General features: G+C 43.1%; 1 protein-coding gene across 13 annotated transcripts in view; it reads left to right on the top strand.

The window, feature by feature from the left end:
• Positions 1 to 21,772, top strand: part of SMARCA2 (SWI/SNF related BAF chromatin remodeling complex subunit ATPase 2) — a 222,136-nt gene that overhangs the window by 35,865 nt on the left and 164,499 nt on the right. For 4 of the 13 annotated variants that reach the window (XM_074017584.1, XM_045373185.3, XM_045373186.3 and 1 more), the window contains exons 1-2: positions 5,250 to 5,307; positions 19,534 to 19,794. In XM_074017584.1, coding sequence (XP_073873685.1) covers positions 19,570 to 19,794 — 225 coding nt within the window. In that variant the 5' untranslated portion in view covers positions 5,250 to 5,307; positions 19,534 to 19,569. Of the gene's footprint in view, positions 1 to 5,249; positions 5,308 to 5,856; positions 6,116 to 6,835; positions 7,105 to 7,242; positions 7,703 to 19,533; positions 19,795 to 21,772 lie in introns of those variants that run through there. The other 9 variants (XM_074017586.1, XM_045373176.3, XM_074017585.1 and 6 more) reach the window with 7 other exon arrangements.

Below are 21,772 nucleotides of genomic sequence, written 5' to 3'. Positions count from 1 at the left end.
ATTGTGAATGTTTTTGACCTATTTCTTGTTAGATCTAATTAGGCTGTCATTGTTTTACTCCTCAACTTGACTGGAAAAGAGTTCTTAGAGGTTAAATTGGCAAATTTGATCCTGATTTTCACCTGTGCTTATATTACTGGTATTATCTCAATCTTCTATTTCTTCACAGGAATTGTTTTTTAAGCCACTTGCTCTCCAAATAAGAGAGTTGATTGGTTAAACCTAGATGATATAATCTTATGAATTTATTTAACGTGGAACCTGCAAACTTGAGGCAGTATCAATGCTTAAAAAGATGTCAATGACAATGAAAGAACCAGAAGGTGCCAGTATCAGCCCTCTGCCTGTGGCGCTTTTTGTTTTTCAGTACTCTTCAGCTTCACTACATGACACATGACCAGTTTACTTAGGGACCATGTAAAGACTCTAGGGTCAAGGGTCAATGAGTATAATAAATACACATAAAGCTCTTTTTTTTGTCCTGGCATCATTACTTTTTTTAATTATCAAAGAAAAAAAGAAACAATTTCTTCTGCTCTTCCTATATCACAATGAATTGTCTTGGTCACTCCACTTTGGAGATCGCTGCCTTAGGCAAATTACTTCCTGATTCTCAGTTTCCTCACCTATAAAATGGAGATGAAGTCATAGATCTCATAGGGTTAAATGGATTAAACAACATATGTACAAGTCTCTGCACAACTTCAGGCATGTAATTTAAAACAGAAATGAAAAGGAGCTGCAATTATAATTATTATTACTGTATTAAACAATTGCCATGTATGCATTCATGTTACTCCTATCCTAATTTAAAAACAAACAAACAAAACCACTTGTCAGTGCTCTTTCTATAACTACAAGAGCTGTAACTTCTCCTCATCTTCCCACATCCGCCCTCCCCAAAACAAAATAAAACAAAAACCAAAAACATTTTCCAAGCCTTTTCAAGCCTTGGCAGAGAATGTAAAGATTCGGAACACTTATTGATGTTGTTCATTAACATGATAATTACTAATAGTGAAGACCTGCTAAATTTTCTATGTCAGGTAATTTTATTATCTATCTCTCATCCTTTCCTTCAACAAAGTTTTTTTTTTTTTTTTTTTTTTTTTTAAATACAATGTGCTAGGTATCAGGCTAATTGCTGAAGTTTCAAAGATGAATCGAAACACCCTTCAGGCACTAACCATCTAGAGGACAACACCAAACGAATAATTGCATCCAAGTGCTATAATGGAGGTGCACACTGGTTGCTATGGGAGCAGAGTAGGACAAGCAGCTTCCTCTGCCTGGGGAGAACAGGGAAGACCACTAGAAGGATTCTGGGTCACAGTTGAGTCTTGAGGATGTGGGTTGAGGACCTGCACTTTAGTCAGAGGGGAAAATGTCCAATGTGGTCACTTAGGAACCAAACGGTAGACAGGTTTTCCCTGAGCCCAAGCATTTTGGCAGCGGGGTCTACAACGCTGGTAGAGACCTGTCCATGCACAGCCTAGGATAACATGCGAAGGAGTTTGAAACTTATCGTAAAATGGATTGGGAACAGACAAAGGATTTTAAGCTAAAGAACGATATAATCATAAAGAGAATTGGGGGTGGTATCTTAGGGGAATGATTGTGAAAAACATAATTTATTGAACATGCCCATTAGAAAAAAAGAGATAGCGGGGTGTGGTGGCTCACACCTGTAATCCTAGCACTTTGGGAGGCAGAGGCAGATAGATCACTTGAGGTCAGGAGTTCCAGATCAGCCTGGCGAACATGGTGAAACCCTGTCTCTACAAAAATTACAAAAATTAGCTGGGTGTGGTGGTGGGCACCTGTAATCCTAGCTAATTGGGAAGCTGAGGTTCGAGATTCCCTTGAACCTGAGAGGCGGAGGTTGCAGTGAGCCAAGATCCCGCCACTGCACTCCAGCCTGGGCAACAGAGCAAGACTTTGACTCAAAAAGAAAAAAAAGAAAAATGGAGAGAGAGGAGTGTTGATTTCTGTAATAAATTTACTTGCTAATTCTAAACTATTCTTTAAATTAAATGTCAGCTGATTCAATTTGTCAAAGCTTGGTTTCCATAACTGCAGATGAAAAACTCACTGCCTAAATGGTCTTACCTGCTTATGTTTGAAGCTAGGCAACATTTCAGGCAGCATTAGCAGTTTGTCTGTTGGGACTAGAAGCTTCCTAACATTGTGCATGGAATTATTCTTTATGAGGGTGTTGTATCCAGATATCAAGTTTGAAATCCAATATCTCCTCTATACAGAATGCCAACCAAAGCAGACTTACATAACAAGTGAACGTGGCCATATAGACATGAAAAAGTGACTTCTATCTTTTGATACCAAACTAGAAAGAGAAAAGCAAGTTCAGAGAACACATTATGACTCATCAAAGTCCAAAAAGAAAAGCTTCGTGTGAATGTAGCACTCTGTGCAGCCTCCTGGAGTCCTTTTACCCTCCAACCACATTTGCTTTTGTATGATTTTCTGCAAAACAAAACAAAAAACCCCATCATTTTCCTCCTTAACTTCAATTGTTAAATTTCGTTTTACCTCAGAGGTGAAACTCATGCTATATGTTCTACAATCTTCTTTTTGTACCAAGTGAATGATGCTGCCTTTTCATTTCTCCTGAGTTTAGGCCTTATTTTATAAAATTCCTAACTGCTGGGGTACAAACTACAAACAAGATGAATTTTTAGAGGAAAGACTTGAAGGGTGATGGGGGAAGGTGGTGCTTTCTTAGACCAACGTGAAGGGAGAGGGAGATGCAGTATCTATATTTAATCTCTGTTCCCAATGATATATTTTATTTTCAATTCCCATAGCTGTGCATATACAATACATGGACACCAACGCCTCCAAGGACAACATCAAAATTTTGTATGAGCTTAAGAATATACACATATAACAAAGGGAATGTTTTCTTCTTTACTTTCCCTCTGACAAAATGCCAGAAGGAATGGACAGTTTCTTTTTCCAGGGACTTACTAACTGATTGGGTTTTGTTTTTGTTTTTTGAGGATTTGCATGGCAAGTGGAGGTAGAATCTTAAGGGGATAAAGGGCATTTATTCACAAGGGAATGAAAGTGAAGTTATCAATTTCTGAAAATTGGCATGTGAGGTTGGCATGCCAGGGAAACAAATTAAGACCCTAAAAAATTAAAACCTAATACTCTCAATGTAATAAGCATTGCTATTAGGTTAAATCTCTTTATTAGAGACAGCTAGGTCATCCGGCTATATTATTAGTTGCGACTTATTAGGCAGTTAGAAGTTAGTATTTATGTTACACTTTTACTACACTACTAATCTTGCTTAAAATTTCTCACTATATATTTCTCAGTTAATAGTTACACCGGCATATCCTCAGGCAGAAAAGCAAGTTCTTACAATGGATCCTTCAGGGCGCACTATATTCTACTTCTCTTAGCCGTATTATTATCTTTTGTTGTCTTGAGGTTCACTTCAAGATAGACAGAAAATGATGAAGCTAAAGTTAACAAGCAAGTAATAAGACCTTAGAAAGCTATGGGGTGGGTGATCACCAACACTCCTAGCCATCATGAAAATGGTGCCCTGGTGGGCTCTCCTTCAGCCAGCAGTGGACTAGTGATATAAACAATTCTTGCTTCTTAATTACTACATGGCAGCATTTGGCGTTCTTTCCATTACTTCTTGTCTTCAACTTATCCAGCTTGAAGTTTTAAGCATCCTAGAACTGCATTTCAGACCCAGTTGCTCAAATGGAGTCAATTTTGCAACAGTAAAATGGTCTTAAAATAGGATTTTACTCTAGGGGGAAAAATCCTCAACCAGATAGTCACAGTGCACTTTGAATGACTAATTTAAGCCATTACATTACGAAATAAGGGATAAATCATACTTTTCATAACACTACTGCATAGGAACAGTTTTAATTTTAAGAGTCAAGCACCTACATTAATCTGAGTCTAAAGTAATAGGGCCCTGATTTAAAATCTCCTAACATTCTTTCACACTTCATAAAACTAAAAATAAAATTGTCTCACCAAACACTGACCTACTGGTCCGGCCAAAGTACTGTATTTCAAGGAAAATTGGAGCAAAGAGGTCTCAAAACCGCGACTTGCCAGCAGATTACAATTTGTAGCCTTAATTGGTCTTAAATGCGGGGTGAGAGGGAAGAGACTACGGTCTGCAGAGAATAAGAGATTTATTCCTCTTTTTAAATCAAAACCAGATTCCATGCTTCAGCCACCCCCTAACCCGCCAGCCCCGCCCCCAGGGATTGTTTTTCCGTAATTTTGTAAATATTTTAGCGAAGATGGCAGGTGAGGGAAGGTTATAGTGCTGTGTCTAGTTCACGAGGTAAAGAGAGAGGTTAGGGTGGGTTTACTTATTTATAAGGCGTTCAGCCTCTCAGCTGTTTCTCCCTCGTTGGCATTTGGAAGCTTGCAGTCCTTCAGGGAAGAGACAGATTTGGCAGGAATGTTCTTTGTGCCCGCCTTCTTTTTTTTTTTTTTTTTTTTTTTTTACGGGGAATAGGGGGCAGATTTATAATGACAGCCTTGGGGAAGGGGGAGAAAAAGTTTCAGCCGGCACGACAATGCCCGTTTTTTCCACAGTCAACACTGTGCCACAAACAGCTTTGGTGCCACTCGGAGCCCTCCCCCCCATCCCCTCCCTTTCTCTCTGCAGGCTCGCACTGGCAGGCGGAGGCACAGTTAAATTCCAGCACCTTCTCCACATACCCCCAAACTACTACGCGCTATTACTACGGCTGCCCTCCCTTTTTGCTTCGCCTCCTCCCCTTCCCCAGTCTCCCTGGAGGAGCCCCGCAGCGCCCGCAGAAGAGGACTCCCAGGGAAGGGATAGCGGGCGCCCAACTCCAGCAGGGCTGGGGGCTTTCTGCATCCTGCGCAGTTTCTCTGCTCCAGGCACAAACACCGCCCGAGAGCCGGCGCCTTGCAGGCACACACGGATCCACGCATACAGTAGAGCTGTCTCGATCCACATTCTTGCACACCGCCCCCTCCTCCCCCCGCGCTCCCGGAGTCGCTGAGCTGGGCGAGTGACAGGCGCGTCCCGCCAACCCGCGCCCGGGCGGGCAGGGAGGAGCGGCGCGCGGGGCCAACTGCGGCACGTCTTCCGGCGCCCGTGGAGGAGGCGAGGGTGGGACGCTGGGCGGAGCCCGAGTTTAGGAAGAGGAGGGGACGGCTGTCATCAATGAAGTCATATTCATAATCTAGTCTTCTCTCCCTCTGTTTCTGTACTCTGGGTGACTCAGAGAGGGAAGAGATTCAGCCAGCACACTCCTCGCGAGCAAGGTAAATATAACTTACAACTCTTTTCTCCTCTTTCCCCTCCCTTCGGCCGCCCCGCTGCAGCCGCCGCGCAAACCCCTCCAGCACCGCACCGCCTTCGCCCGGGATTATTCATTATTATCCTAATTATTATTTATTGTGCATGCAAGGAGACCAAAACAAACAGGCGGGCCAACCGCCACAACAAAAAAAGCCCGCCTCCTCCCCGCGGGCCTCAGGTGGAATGCTGTAACGACAGCTCCCAGGCGGCCGTGGAAGAAACGAGAAAGTTTCAACCGAACCTTGCTGTTCTAATAATAACAGTAATAATTACTACTTCAAGGGGGCAAAGGAGGAAAAAAATCCCAACAAACCACAGCCTTGATCCTGAGTAGGCAGTCAGATGCGCTGCCAACTCAAGGTTGCAACACACACATTCGGCCAGGTTGCAATACCCCCCATCCCCTTAAAAGCGAGGCGGGGGGAGGGGGGTGGCAGCTGGAGGGGGAAGGCCTGGGGTACAGGGGAGGAGGATGGAAACGCTTCTGTTCATCCCGAGGTACCCTCCCCGGAAGAGTTGGAAGGGGAACGGGAAAGGAGGGCGAGGAGCCCAGGCTGGCGGCGGGGCGCCAGCGAACACTGCTGCCACCAGCTTCCCAGGGACTTGTTTAAAGGGCTCCGGCTGCGGAGACGTGAGCGGATCGCAGCGGGAGAAGCCCGAGCTGACGCGCAGAGGAGGCGGCGGCCACTGCCGCGGGGCCGGTGCGTGCCTGATCGGAGGTGTCACCTCCACTTTCCGCGTTTCCTCCGGCGTGGATGGGGACGCTGATTGGTAGGCAGGCCTTTAGGCAAAGGGGCTGACAGGGGGCTGCGCCCCGGGCGCTGCGGACGTCCCTGCCCCTGTACCTGGCGGCAGCGCAGGCTCGGGTGTTGAAGTTCGGGATGTCCGGCCCGGGCCGCACTGCTGGAGGGGAGGGAGGAGGCCCCCAAGGAGGTCGGGCACGGAGGTGCTCGCCAGGCTCCGTTACCCTGCCCTTCCTCTCCCTGGGTCTGTGTTCTTTTGCTTCGCGTCTTCCCCTTGCTAGCGCCGCGGGAGCTGCGGGCGTGGGGCGCCTGCGATCGTCCGGGTGCTAGGGGCGCGCCGGGACCCGGGAGAGCCACGGCGGCTGCGGGCAGGGGAGGCCATGATCCCGATAATCTTCTCTGCCTGACTGTCACAAACAGGACCCGCGCACCATCGGGCAGCGGCGGTGTCATTCGTCCGGGAAGGGGAAGGGCTGCAGTGGGGAGGGAATAGGGGGGTGGCGAGGGCGGGAGGCGGGGAGACCGAGTAGGAGCCTCCTCTTAACGATGACACGCACTCCTTCCTTCTCGCTCCCTGCTCAGGAGTTTGCTTTATTCCCATCCCAATCTGGTTTACCCCTTCCTTTGCTCTCCCCCTCCACCCGGCCGTCCTCCCTCCTCCCGTTTGCGTTGCAAAACACGGCCATGCCATTTGCAAAGGTGTCGCGATGCACTTCCCTAAATAACCGGTCCGGCGCGCCAGCCCCTCGGCGCCCTCCGGTCGCAGGGCTCACACGGAGCACAGTGCTCTCAGTGCCCCGCACCAGGCCTCGCAGCCTGGGCGCAGTTACACCGCGCAGGGCGGGGCGCGGCAGTGCGGGCTCCAGGGGACACCCGCGCCTTGGCCGGGGCACTTGGGCCGGTTTCCGGTACACGCGGGGAAATCGCCTTCTGCCAGTGTCTGATCGCTCGCCTCCGCCTCCGCCGCCTGGATTGCATTATTATTTTTATCCGGGTTGCCGTTTGCTGCGGATGGTGGTGAGCGCGGGGCTGGCTGGGCTGCTTGGGGGGTGGGGTGGAGGGAAGTTGGACGTGGATCAGGCAGGAAAAAAAAAGTTTGGCAGGGCGGCTAAGTAGGGTGGAGGGGTGGGAGGGGGCGGCGAGCTCCCGCGGCTCGAGCCTCCGCGCCCTCCCGGCCGGCGCGAGTGTGTCTGCTCGTGAGTGTGAGTGCGAGTGTGAGAGTGTGTTGTGCGCGCAGGAGCTAGTGCGTCGGGAGCAGCGGCTCGGGCAGCTGCTCCTGCCCGCACCCTCCCCTGGAGCCCGGGAAGGACAAGGCGAGGTTTGGTGGCGAGGGCTGGTGGGGGTGGCGTGTGCATGTGGTTGTGAATGTGTGTGTGTGCGCGCGCGAGCGGCAGAGAATCAGGAAGTCACAGCAACGAAGCGCACACAGCACACAGACATGTTTGATTGCCGTGACATGACGCGCGCGAGGGAGGAAGCGGCGGCGGCGGGGGCCGGGCCGCGGGCTGTGGCGCGGGCCTAGAGCTGCGGCTCGGAGACCGGTTCCTGTCCGCCGGCCGCGCCGCCACCCCAAGCTCCGCGAACCCAGCGCCCCTTTTTGTTCCGCGTTCTCCAGGTAAGGAGCCTGCGCAGCCCTGCCGCCGGCTGTGTGCGGAGCTTTCCAGTTTTTTCCCTGCCAGCCCCCTCCGGTCTCCCGGCTCGCCTTTCCTGCAAAGTCAGGCAGGCGGGGGAAATGGGCTCCTTGTCCTCGGATCGATTGCGTGGAAAACTTTCTAGCGGGAGGCACCATGAGGGGGAAGAAGGCCTTGCTGGCTGCTGTTGCTTGTCAGTTCTTTCTCCTCCGGGTCCGGAGAGTGTGAGTCGCTGCGCCCCGGGGCTGTTGCACATTCAAACTTCGGGCCTAAACGTACCTCCAACTCTCGCAGGATTTACTCCAGCAATAAAATAAATATTCAAAGTCGTCCACTAGCTCTTGCCAGGCGTTTGGATTTTTTAAGGGAATGAGGAAAGCTTGGGAGCCGAGGGAGTGGGGGTGTTGTGCAGAATCCATTCCTTATTCAATGTCTGCACCGGGTGTTATGTAATTTTAGTAGCACATGGGTGTAAAGCCTAGACTGGGCTTCTCCCCTTCTTTGTTTATATAACTTTTGGGTGAGTTTTGCAAGGTTGTCTCTTTTTTTTTTTTCCTCCTCCCTAACCTGATGGAGGTTGGTGCTTTGGTAAAAGCAAAGCGACCTGGGCTAGTAATTTTTTGGAGAGGTGTCATCATTGTCTCCTTTCTGGTCGTCATGTAGGCATGTATGACTTTATATGTGTACTCTTAGAGCACAAGGAAGACATTAAGGATACACAGTTTGTTTACTGCATCGAGTGGTTATTTTTAACATTTCTGCCTTACCAATAGCGAGTTAAATTTCAAACTTCCATTTCAAAAGACTTAAAATTTACACCTGGTTCTGTGCCTTGCTTGTCTGAAGAGAGAATGCTTGCATAAATAATGAGATTGTTGCTTGAGTGTTGAGTAGCAGAAAATTTCTATCTAACCACCAAAGACTCAGAAACCATTGAGAACCCTAATAATAATTTAAAAAGCCATACCCAATGTTATGTATGTGTATACTTACATATTAACCTTCAAATATTTTCAGTAATATTCTCCATCTGCTATCTGGGGGGCCACTACCAGAAGCTTATTAGCCAGCATTGGCATTTTAGGCTTCCAGGCTACCTCTAGCACATTGGTGAAGTGTTAAGAGGCGTGGCAGATTTGAATCCTAGTTGCTGCATTGTTATGCAAAATGAGACACACTTTTTCTTTTAGGAATCTAATTGCTCTTTTATTCTCCTGGCCTTGCTTTCTTTTTTTCCTCAAATGTTTCTTTACAATGCAAATGTTTGCTATTGTAAAGAGGGGATTTAGAGACACCTGTTAGGTCCAAAAGATACTTATTGCGGTAGACTGAGGGGAAAAAATAAAATAGAAACAACCCAGTAGATCAGAGGTCCATCTACCTTGGGGGCATCAGAGAGATGCCATTTTTGTAAAGAACATTTAAAATGAATGAGGAATGTGGGGTATCAGAACCCTTGAAGAGGGTGTGGGGAGGGACGGCTTCCTTCAATGCAGCCTTTCTCTTATGACTTATATCAGTTACAGCCCAGCATCAGGACTAGCTGCACTGTGGTGTTTCACAGAAAATATTCACCACAAGAGCATGTTCAAAGCAGCCTTAGATCTTTTCTTTTGTTCGTTTGTAAAGTGGTTTTTGAGCATTTCTCGTCAAGTTTCTTGAAAAGTGCTTTGACCAACACCTGAGGCTTAGAATTGATTAAAAAAAAAAAAAAAAAAAAAGAAGTGCCTCGGCTTGTATTATATTGTTAATGCTTGAATTCTGTTTAAAGTATTCCTGACATGGTATAACTAGAAAGTAACACTTTTGCAGATAAGTATTTAAAATTTTTTTTTTGATTAAGTTTAAGATAAATCATTCTACAGGCCAGTATAAAAGCATATCACATCCTTTTCTAAAAGTTAATTGTGATGCTTCTTCTATTACTGTAATATTTTGACATTTATTATTATGCATTACAGCAAGAGCATAAAAAAAGAAGACTTTTATAAATTATAAAAGTGGTGCTGTCCTCCAGTGTTTTCTTGTTTTTTTTTTTTTCTCCTTTAGAAGTCTTCCTTTGTAAACAAGGCCTTTGTCAAACTCTCTTAGGTCAGCAGCTTTTTGATACCCCAGAGAAATAATAAATCACTATTTATGACATCTTGACATGCTGCCATGAGGGCAACCGAATTGTCACAAATGTAATACTAAGGCCTATTTCCCAGCATTTGCAAGTGGAAGGAGTGTTGGTAGGACCTGATTTAACCACTTTAAGATTTGATTCTTATTGTTTCTGGTCAAGACGATTTTAAGGGACAATAGGGACAAATTCTTTGGTTAACATGAGTGACCTTAGAAAACTATATGAGTTACATTTCTCTTCTGCTGTATTTCTTGTGAGCAGATGAGAACATTTCCGTAGTATGAAAACAACATTTGGGGGCTATTTCTGATTTCTCCTTTTTAATGTAAAAGAGTTATCTTCTAAATTGTTTTTCTCCCCTTAAATGTTGTGTTTTGGAGATGTTTTTGGCCAATAGAGGATGTGAATTTTCTGTCACTTTTGGAAGAGTTCTTATTAGGGGACTCTGACCTTTAGCCGGTTAATAAAGTCATGGGTCATTCCCTAAGTAGTTGTGAGTAGAAAATACACATGGTGGTAATTTATTTGATAGCATATTTAGGAAGGCCTGGAGTGATTATTTTTTCTATATAGAATCTTACGACTTTATACTTACAAGGGAGTATAGGAGTCTAAAACTATGTTCTGCCAGAGTCATTATGAAAGAGAGCATATTTATTTACATAAGATATTTATCATTAAGTTAAATGGGATCTTGCAACCTGGATTTGTACAACTGCAGCTTTCTTACTGTTTATTATGACTTTATTATTACCCATGTTAATATAGCACTTTTTCTTGAAAGTGTAGGATATGTGAGAGAGAGAGCTTTTAAGTAGTGAAAGTTGTAAAGATATCGTTAAAGATGCTTGAATAATTATACCTCAGAAAAACATAGACTAGAGTCAGTGAAATTCAGGAACAAAATAGCTGGTCTTTTGAATGTTTGATACAACCACCTCATTAATTTACACATTTGGAATGATGCTTTAGATATGGAATACAAGATTTTGGCCTGAAACTCTGACATAATGTCCTTTTGGATTTCTGGGTTTGTAATACATTATTATATAATTGAAGCCTAGTATGAATTAGGATATTTTGTTAGATAGCTAAGACTTCCAGAATATTTGAACAATTATAATCTGGCTATATACCTGTAAGATTTAAAACATTTTTAAAAATCACAATATTCTATAGTATTTTTAGGTGGATTAGTATCAATTTAAGTATCAATCTTTTTTTTTTTTTTTTTTTTTGAGACGGAGTCTGGCTCTGTCGCCCAGGCTGGAGTGCAGTGGCCGGATCTCAGCTCACTGCAAGCTCCGCCTCCCGGGTTCACGCCATTCTCCTGCCTCAGCCTCCCACGTAGCTGGGACTACAGGCGCCAACCACCTGGCCCGGCTAGTTTTTTGTATTTTTAGTAGAGACGGGGTTTCACCGTGTTAGCCAGGATAGTCTTGATCTCCTGACCTCGTGATCCGCCCGTCTCGGCCTCCCAAAGTGCTGGGATTACAGGCTTGAGCCACTGCGCCTGGCCTTAAGTATCAATCTTTTGCCAATATATCATCTACATCTATGCAAGCACTAATATTTTAGAAACTTTTTAGAAACCGGCCTAATTTAAATATGGGCTGGCTGTTTTGTAAGTTGATGAATGGGGCCCACAGAAGTTGAAATAATATTTAAAGTTCGAAAACCATTAAATATAATTGAAACTCCCTCCTTTAAAAAAAAAACAAAACAAAAAAAAAACGACTAAATTCAGAATTTGGAATTCAAAATTCTTTAAAAATGGTAAAAATCTCTAACCAAAAAGAAACATCATATATTGGCTTACAGGTTCTCCAAGGGAAATTCTATATCAGTTTACACTTAAAATGCGTTTTTCTGGTTCAGGATGATTCTATATTTCTTTACCTACTTGATGTGGTATATTTCAGTTTTTACCATCCCACTGGGAGATGCGTTATCACACATGGAAACTGCATGTCCTGAAGGAAAGCCTCCTCCCATCTTCCCCCTCTGCTTTGTTGAACTGGGCGTGTAATAAATGGCTTCGCAAATACTCACAATTATTTTGTGGCTTGCTGTTGTGCTATACTAAAAGACCATTAAGCAAAGTCCAAAATTCTGTAAAAAACAGATGATCTGTAATTGATAATTTATGTGTTTTGAAGAATGTACCTGAACATTTAATATTGTATTTATAATAGCATATTGAATACAAATAACAAATGGTAAAGTGCATGGGCCATGTGATACACAGAGAGGGAGATCAGGAGGAGCTTTCTGGAGTTGATGGGGTAGATAAGGTCTTTGAGATGGGATAAGGTTGCTGTAGGGGGAGGGCAGAGGTGGGGGTGGTGGCATCTGAGCATCCCAGATCAGAAGAAAGCCCCGAGATCACAAGAGACCCGGCCTGAAGGAACGTGGAAAGACCAATGTACCTGTTTTGACCTGGTTGCCTGGAGCAAGAAGTTCTAGTTGGGGAGAATTTTCAGAAGATAAAGTCGGAGATTGTGGAAAGACTTGACTTGCAGGCTAAAGCATGAATCTTTTACCCAATCTGTATTGGAGGCTTGTCTCAGAAGTTTTGAGCAAGGGAATACATGAACAAAGCAATATTTTAGATTAATCTGGCAAATTGTGGATTCAAGTCCGGAGTGGGAATTAAGCTGTTAGAAGGATCCTGGCAATAATGCGAGCATATGATAGCTCACAAGGTATCTTTATATCTCATATTTTATTTGATTCGTATCAAAATTGAAGTTGTAGTCAGCTACTATTATCTCTATTTTATAGGTAAGGAGGTTGAAACTCAAGTTAAATGAACTCATTTGTTGATTTTTTAAAAGGCATATTAACATCATTAATGGCTGTTACCTATTTTAACTGCAATGAACTTGGAGTTCATTGTTGAATTGTTGCTACTATGAAAGTCAGGGCCAGTTGACATTTAATGAGTGCCTATCATATAACTTTATTTCATTCAGCATATGATGGTTGAGTTTTACTCTTCAGTAAAAATGTGCCATTTCAACCAGACATTTTTAAAGTATGTATTTCAGACTCTTCTTTTTATATGTTTAAAGTATAAATAAACTTATCTTGGCAGACAGAAAAGGAAGTGGCTATTGTTGATTCTTATCAACATCCAGAATGAGGTTGCTTTGCAAAAGGGCCTAACCTAGGAGAGAGAGGCATATGTGTAAATGTACATGACCTACTACCTTTCAGAGTGTCATGATTTGAAACTAACTTTTTTTTTTTAGTTTGTTAGGTTTTGTTTTGACCAGTTTGCCCAGCAGTTTGGGTTCCACTGAATTTTAAAAGTGATAGTCATCTGTGATTACCTTTATAACAACTAATGGACATGAGTCTTAGAGTAGAGGATGCTTTGCTAAAGGGTTTCTTAACACTTTGGGTTTTCTCGTAAATTCCCTTTTTAAAACAATTCTTCCTTTGTGGGACCATTGCCAGTCCTCATGGAAAGACCATGAAATTGCATCACAGGTAGACTCTTTTGAGATGGCAACTCATGGTATCTATAGGGGTGGTAATGTTAAGAGGCAGGATCCTATTAAGGCAGTGTCTGAGGTTCATGGGGGACTAATTAGCTGCTGCCCGAGTTTGTTGTTATCTTCTTTTGTGCACAGAGCTGCCTCACAGCCTTTGCCAGGTCTGACTCTGGGCAAGGACGGTTCCCAAGGCAGTTTATTTAAAGTGAGGGCAGCAGCTCACACACATCCTAATTTGTTTCCCTGATTGAAAGATGAAGGAGAGTTCACAGAAGCCCAAGGAACAGAGGAAAGTTTTAATCCAACAACTTTTAAAAAACATATTTGACTTTGAAACGAATGGGAAAGTGTCGTGAATAACCACAAGAATGCTGAAGAAATGTTTTCAATGATTTTCTAGGGTCTTGATGGAGCAACTTATAATGTTAACTTTAAAACCAAGTGTGATTTTTATCTGTGGTATAAATCACATTATGCATTGTTTAAAGTTGCACAGCTCAGACCAAGAAGCAGTGTGGGCCTTGGTAATGTTTCACCGCTTATCCCGACAACCTTGGCCTCTAAAAAAGAAACTTCGGGTAGATTTATTTCCTTTATCTGCATTGCTGTTCTCCTTACCCCCGCACTGCTTCCCCATTAAGCATAACAGTGCTTGAGGCCCAGTTCTAAAGATGTTGCTACTTCTTGTGGGTGAATTATCAATTCCTTTATAGAGAAAGCCACATAGAAAACAAGAGGCAGCCCTTCAGGTCAGGGGAGATGTTCTGAATCAGCAAACAGACATAAAAAGAACTCTTATCTTAACTATCTCCTGAACCTTGCAGTTCTCCTGTAACAGCCAGAACGCTAATAAGACTGGGATCTTCTTAGAGATGTGGACTGGGCCTAACTTTTATTTCTGATATTCCACCTTTAACCTGGAGCTCAAAGTTTTTCTGTAAAGTGAGCAGCGAAAAAAGACAGGCTGGAGATCCAAGATTTCCTTGTGCTTTCTTATGAAGTTTGGTGAAGAGCAATTTAAGAGATATTGTCAAGGTTGCTGTGCTTCCCTAAACTCTGTGACTAGAAACCAGAAGTTTCTAGGGAACTTTTTTTTTTTTTTTTTTTTTTTAACGTAAAGGCCTTGCTGAAATGCTACCTTCTCCATTACACTTTACCTAATTCCTTTCTCTCCTCTACCCTCTGAGCTAAAAGTAGTGTCTCCCACTCTATGGCTGTGTTGGATAGATTAGCTGTACCCCTCTGTGTCCTATAGGATCTTTCAATATTTTTCTCTTGTTGCTACTTATACACAAGTCTCATTTCCCTGTCAGACTTCCAGAGTTGTGGGGTAAGCCTTCTCTTCATTTTTGTACCCGCTGCATGCCTTGTACCTGGTAGATACTCGGTATAGTAGGGAATAAGTAACTAAAACATCGTCGACCTTTTCAGTTTATGACATTGTCTTCATTTCACATTTCAGGGCTTCTCTTTACTTCTCTAGCCTGTGATAAGTTAATATATGATCACAGCCAAAGCCTAGTCCTTGCAAGATATCCCTCCCATTGTTTCTGACATTTTTTTCTTTGTCTTCGACTTTCTAACCCTGCACATCGCTCTGGCCTGGTGAAAACATTTCTTGCTTCATCCGTGTAGTAGCTCAGTGTTGGACTGGGAGTCAAGAGATAAAAGGTTCTGCCTGGGGTTTCTCTCCTGTTGCAGATGTTACTTTGGGGAAGCTATGTTTTCCCTTTCTGCCTTACTGCTGTCATCTTTTCAATGGGGGTGTGGAGAAATGTCTCTTCAAGTCACCAGAATTATTAGGAAACACACATAGGTGTGTTCAAATATTACTCTACATGTGGGGGTCTTTGGTGTTTCTGTTGATTACAATTAGACTGTAAGACACAAGTTTTGGAGTGGTGACCCTTAAAATTCCGTGAAGTCGAACTTTTAATACGCGGATGGCTGTGCTGAGCCTTTCAGCTAAGGGCAGAGGATGGAGATTTGGCCGAGGGAGGATGACTGTGGTGTCTGGAGCTCTGGAAAGTTCCTCTGGGGCCTCTTCTTTTTAAAAACACACAGTCTCTAGTTGTGAATGTGGGAAAGTGGGAAGTAAGGATGAAATCAAGACAGAGTATACTGCTGAGAAATTCTTGCCTAAGAACATAGTGGTTTGGTCCTCGGGGAGTCCTGGTCTAGGGGAGGATGGGGACCAGCAATGCATGTGTATGGGGAGGTTGCTGTGTCCCCCTCCCCCCAGATACATTTTTGTCATTATGTTGTTAGCCACATACAGATACTTGTGGAGCAGGTTGTTCTTTTCTGTGACAATGTGAAACTCCCTCCTTCTCCCAACACAAAATAAAAATAGATTTTGTGTGTTATTATGTGAGCAGACCTACCACTGCCCTGTGAAGTCCATCTGGGCCCTCTCCTCCAGCCTACCCTACTATGCTTACTGCTCTCATCACCACCCTATCTCTATTGTCTCATTAGTGCTTTGGAGAAGAAAGGGGCAGAGAGTCCAGGGGATACCAGCAGGGCTGGTGAGGGAGAAGCGGAGTTGACCAATACTGGACTTTAAACCTTAATCATACTAACTTAGTAATGATGTGCTGCTTGAGACTAGCACCTCTTTCTAATTTATTTCCCCAGGTTTCTTCATACTGTGGGAAAGTTTAATTATATACCTGAACTGTAAAATAAAGTTGCCACCCGAAATGAAGAGGAAGAATAAGAGGCCAGGATTATAGACCTCATCTTTGAGAGTCCTCCTCTTGGGTATACTTGGGTGATGGTAGCCACAGCAGATCCTAGGGCAGCCCTGATTTTGCCTTGGGAGTCCATTAATGGACTTTCCAACACACAGGTTTGGATGAAGTCTTCAAGATGCTCTGGAGGCAGCAGGCATCACGTCATAGATGGACAGCTGGAAGGGTCCTTTGAGATACTCCTATCCTGAGCCTGGAGGAAGTCAAGACCCCAGAGGAAAGGCACTTTTCCCAGGGCCCCAGAGTTGGTGGTGACCCTGAGACCAGAACCCAGGTCTCTCAGCTCCCAGTGGGACATCAGTGAATATCACATCAAGTTCTATGAGAGTCCAGATCTCTGCCATTCATTAGTTATATGGCATAGGCTAAGTTTCTTCATTTGTTAAACTTTACTGTTAGTCTGAGCCACACACATTCATTGAAGTCCAGGCATCTGAGGTTCTCTTCTTATTAGTTTCCTATATAACATGTTCCTATATTAACATTCCAATTATATGCCCGTAATTTTCCACTTCCCTTGTAACTTGTTTTCCCTCTAAGACATTTTTAATAGTTTCCTTCAACAAAAAAATGAGAAGCATTTTTATGGGACTATATATGAGTAATTACAACATTCTCTGAGATTCCCAGGTGGAAATGATAATGCAAGCGGAGAGTAGCGTTATGGGCTAATATATATTAGAATTTCATATTTAATATGCATCAATTATATTAAAAGTAGGAATATCAGCCTAACTAACTTCAGTATTTGTATCTTCATTGTTCAAACTCGTGGTATATTACTGTAATACCTATTGAAGCTGATTTCAGTGTAAACCGTAACAGGAAGTAAGCAATTTCCTTTTATTCACTAAAAAATAAAAGGGTGTATTAGCGTGCTGATATACATGAAAGAACATTATATCTTGTAGTAGCACTGAATTGACGTCAGCTTCCTAAATTTAAAATGCTGACTGAACCTGTGTGAGGTGGTGGAAAGCAAAAAAAAAAAAAAAAAAGTTACTTCCGTCTGCTTTGTTCATCACAAAGAATAAATAATAACATTGGGCTCTCTAGTGAATTCAAGGCTGTAATTCACTGTTGAGGCTCCTCTGTTGTTTAGAAGCCACTTGTACTGGGTTCCCTTCGTCCTGTTTTGATCCCCTGCTTATGATCACTCTGAAGTAGCCTTTGACTGCTTTGCGTTTTAGCTCTAATTTATTTGTCAAAATGGCCTAAATTCTTGCCTACACTTTAAGGATATCTTTATGGGAACACAACCCAAACACTGACCGCTCTGTGGTTTTTATTTATAAAATTAACTGAAGCCGGCTGCAGTGGCTCACACCTGTAATCCCAGTGGTTTGGGAGGCCAAGGTGGGAGGATCACTTGAGGCCAGGAGTTCAAGACCAGCCTGGGCAATATAGTGAGACTCTGTCTTTACAAAAGATAAAAAAAAAATTAGCTTGGCATGGTGGTGCCGCCTGTGGTCCTAGCTACTTGGGAGGCTGGTGGGGGAGGATCACTTGAACCTAGGGGTTTTGAGGCTGCAGTGAGCCATGAGCTCTCCACTGTCCTCCAGCCTGGGCAATAGAGAGAAGCCCTGTCTCTAAAAATATGAAAAATTAAAGTTAAAATGAAATAGTTGATTTTATTAATAGTTGGCCCTTGAAATTTCCTCTGCAGTGGATTCATCAGATAATTTTTGAGCTATGACTATATGCTGGTTGAGGTGCTGGGAACGTGGAAGGGAAACCGAGCATGCCCTGCCTTCATGGCCCTCATACTCTAGAGATTCAGTGCGAGCGATGGGTCGCTAGGAATGGAAAGAATGTGTTTTTTGTACTGCCCTTCCAGCCCGTCATTCCCCTGTGGGTAAAGAGCCCTGCTATGGTGACTAGGCCACCACAGTCTCATTCCATCTCTGCCACTAAATAATGGGTAAGCAAATCACTTAGGGTATGTCATTCTGTACTTTGTAAGGTTGACAGCAAGAACTTTCTCCATGTACAGGTGTGTGCCTCCAAGGTAACATCATAATATAGAGCAATTACTGTTGCTAGTGGTATTCAGCTATCTTGCTGGCATCATTGATCTCTATCAGAATGTGAAAAACAGCTTATTTACTCATTCTGGCTCATATCCAAGATGCAGTTGTACCCACTCTATGAGGCATTTCCAATGGGGATGCCAAGAAGCCTTAAGAGTGTGGGTGGTGGAATATAGTTTTGCTGAAATTGTAGAACCAGAATTTCCACACCTTGTCTGTGGTGAGCTCTGATCCAGTAGTCATGGATGACTTCTCTCAAGATTCTTGACCAGGGCCAGGTCTGGGACAAATCCCTGTTTTTTTTTGTTGTTGTTGCTTTTTTGTTTTTGAAATGGAGTCTCACTCTGTTGCCCAGGCTGGAGTGCAGTGGTGTGATCTCAGCTCACTGCGTTCTCGCCATTCTCCTGCCTCAGCCTCCCGAGTAACTGGGACTACAGGCGCCCGCCACCACTCCTGGCTAATTTTTTTGTATTTTTAGTAGAGACGGGGTTTCACCATGTTAGCCAGGTTGATCTCGATCTCCTGACCTCGTGATCCACCTGCCTCAGCCTCCCAAAGTGCTGGGATTACAGGTGTGAGCCACTACACCCAGCCAAATCCCTGGTTTTAACTGTCCTAGGGGTCTCTGCTTCAATTAATTAGCTGGCAAGAGGATCACATCTTAAACTGTCCCTCCTGATCACTTCTGGTAGAGTGGAGTTGGTGGGGAAAGCAGTGCTAAGTAAGGGTGGCCATTTGTTGTGGTGAGACTACAGCTGGGTTTTTCACACGTGTCATTGCATTGAAATATCAAAAGAAGAACCATTAAATAAAGTAGCTAGTAGTTACATATATGAGTATTTGAACCCATATTTGTCTGATTCCTGTAGCTTTTGCTTTTTTCATGATTGGGACTTCTCTTTCATTCTCAGATTAGAAGATTGTATTTTTCCCCGTTTAACTATCTTGAAGTTTTGAATGCCCACTCACTTATGAAAATGAGTCTTGGTTGGATACTTTTGAAAGGGTTCTGTATTTTAATGGGTTTGTGGGGGTTAATGACTTGTAAGGTGTCCAAGGCAGTAAGTAATGGAGAGCATCTGTTGACTTAAGTAATAAATTTCAAACTTGTTTAGAATTCTGCTTATGTGTTAAATTTGAGTTTCTCCAGTGAGTCTTTTTGTATCTTAGATGATTTATATTTTTCTGGGGAATCATTTAGTGTGTGTGTTTTTTTAAACAAGTGGTCTTCATAAAGACTAGGGCAGATGGATGTATATCACACTCACTCAAACATCTGGAATAGACAGGGCAGCTCTGTTTGATGTTTGTTACAGAAATGGCACCATCAAATGCTAACAACTGTTTTATTCTGATCTTAACATCATGTTTAAAACATGCCTGCCTTTTTTCTGCTTTTCAACTTAGCATTACTCTACTGACTGGCAGAGACAGGAGAAGTAGATGTCCACGCCCACAGACCCTGGTGCGATGCCCCACCCAGGGCCTTCGCCAGGGCCTGGGCCTTCCCCTGGGCCAATTCTTGGGCCCAGTCCAGGACCCGGACCTTCCCCAGGTTCCGTCCACAGCATGATGGGGCCAAGTCCTGGACCTCCGAGTGTCTCCCATCCTATGCCGACGATGGGGTCCACAGACTTCCCACAGGAAAGCATGCATCAAATGCATAAGGTAAGAGTTTGTTCTCCCATTCAAACTCGACTTCTGATAAGTGGATGGCTAATATTTCTGATAACCCCATCCCCCTTTCTACTGTTGTTGACAAGAAAATCAAGCAAGATCTTTTTCTTATGTATCTCATATATTATTAAAAACGCATATTGTGAGGTACTTTTGTTGCTACAGATGTTGCACCAGTTACGAAGATCAGATGTTGACTTTTTAAAATACTGAGATAGACTGTGCAGTTCTGACAAGTAGATCCTGTGATTTGTGGGTTGAAGGTATTTTTGTCTTGGCGAATTAGTGTATTAGTCTATAAGTCTTATTTTTTCCTATCTGTGTTAAGTAACTTATCCACTAATGAACATACTGAAAATTATTCTTTCCTAAAAAGGTTGACATTTATTAACAAAAATTAGATCCCAAAGAGTAAAAGGAAAAAGTCTTTATCTAAAGGATTTTTGGAAAAGGACTTTATTGAAATTAAATAGTTTCTAGGGAATCCTTAAAATGCACATTGCTGTCTCTCTGGGAAGCAGTTTTATTCTGGTTTTGGAAGAAGGTTCTGATTTTTGCAGAGCTCACGTCCAGCTGTTTGTTTCTGGACTAAGGTTATAATTATCCTTTATTTATGAGGCTTGGATTGTTGCTGTGGGGATGATCATATCTGTACCATTTGGCATTATGCCTTCACAGGAGATGCAAAGAAGAGAGAACAGCCTTTTGAGAAAGTAAACAAGATCCTCTGTGACAGTTTGCTTTGAAAGTAAGCAATAGCCAGGAAAAATCTGAGGACATTACATACTACCTGAACGTTTTGCCTAATGAGACACATAGAGGTTTTACACTCCTTGGGATGATATCACAGGTGGATAGGGTGGCAGGGCTGCTTCTTGACATTAAGTAGGTGTATTCATTAGGATTCTCCAGAGAAACAGAACCAATAGGAGATAGAGATATATGTAACAAGAGACTTATTATGAGGAATTGGCTTACACAATTATGGAAGCCGAGAGTCTATTATCTGCAGTCACCAAGCTGGAGACCCAGCAGAACCTGTGGTATAGTTCCAGTCTGAGTGTACAGGCCTAAGAACCAGGAGAACTGATGATGTGCATTCCAGTCTGAGTCCAAAGGGCCCGAAGAGTCAATGTAGTAAGTTCAAGTCTGAGGGCAGGAGAAGACCCAGCTTAAGCAGTCAGGCAGAGAGAAAGCTTCTCCTTTCCTCTAGCTTTTTTTTTTTTTTTTTTTTTTCCTATTCAGGCCCTCCATGGATTTTGGATGAGGCCCATGACATTGCTGGAGGCAATCTGATTTATTCAGTCTAAGAATTCAAATGATAATCTCATCCAGGAATACCCTGACAGACATACCCAGAAATAATGTTTAATCGAATATCTAGGCACCTGAGGCCCAGTCAAGTTGACACATAAAATGAACCATTACAGTAGACAAGCTGTGGAAGATCCTGGCTTAAAAGAAAAAGATTACCACAGAAAAGAGCAAGTCTTTCCTCTAGTTACGTAGGACTTCAGGTCAGTTTTAGGGTAGGGCATCAGAGCCCAAAAGGAAAGATCCTTTTGTTAAATATGTTGTAATTTGATGATTTTTCAAATCAGGAAAGTAATATATGATTATTTTGAAAAGGAAAACAATACTGACATAAACAGATAATCCTACCTTTACTCCAAGTAACAGCTTGTTGTACATGCTTTTTCTATCTTACTTTTCTGTGTGTTCATTAAAAATACTGTATAAGCACAGATATGTATATATTGGTGTAATTTTTTTGTTACTTTTACTATTATAGAATCATATTGTCAATGTTACTTACTCTGAAACTTCCTTTTTGTCATTTAACAATGTATTATGGGTATCCCTATAACATTCCCTAGTTTCTGTCTCCTTTTTTAACAGATAAATTTGTTAGCTCGTCAGAGCTCTAGAGAAATAAAGCTGCTTGTTTTCTGTGTCATATTTTTCAGGG

Source organism: Macaca fascicularis, chromosome 15 (genome assembly GCF_037993035.2).
Source record: "Macaca fascicularis isolate 582-1 chromosome 15, T2T-MFA8v1.1".
NCBI classification, from domain to species: domain Eukaryota; kingdom Metazoa; phylum Chordata; class Mammalia; order Primates; family Cercopithecidae; genus Macaca; species Macaca fascicularis.
The sequence above is the reverse complement of the archived record's forward strand: the minus strand, read 5'-3'. Positions and strand labels throughout refer to the sequence as shown.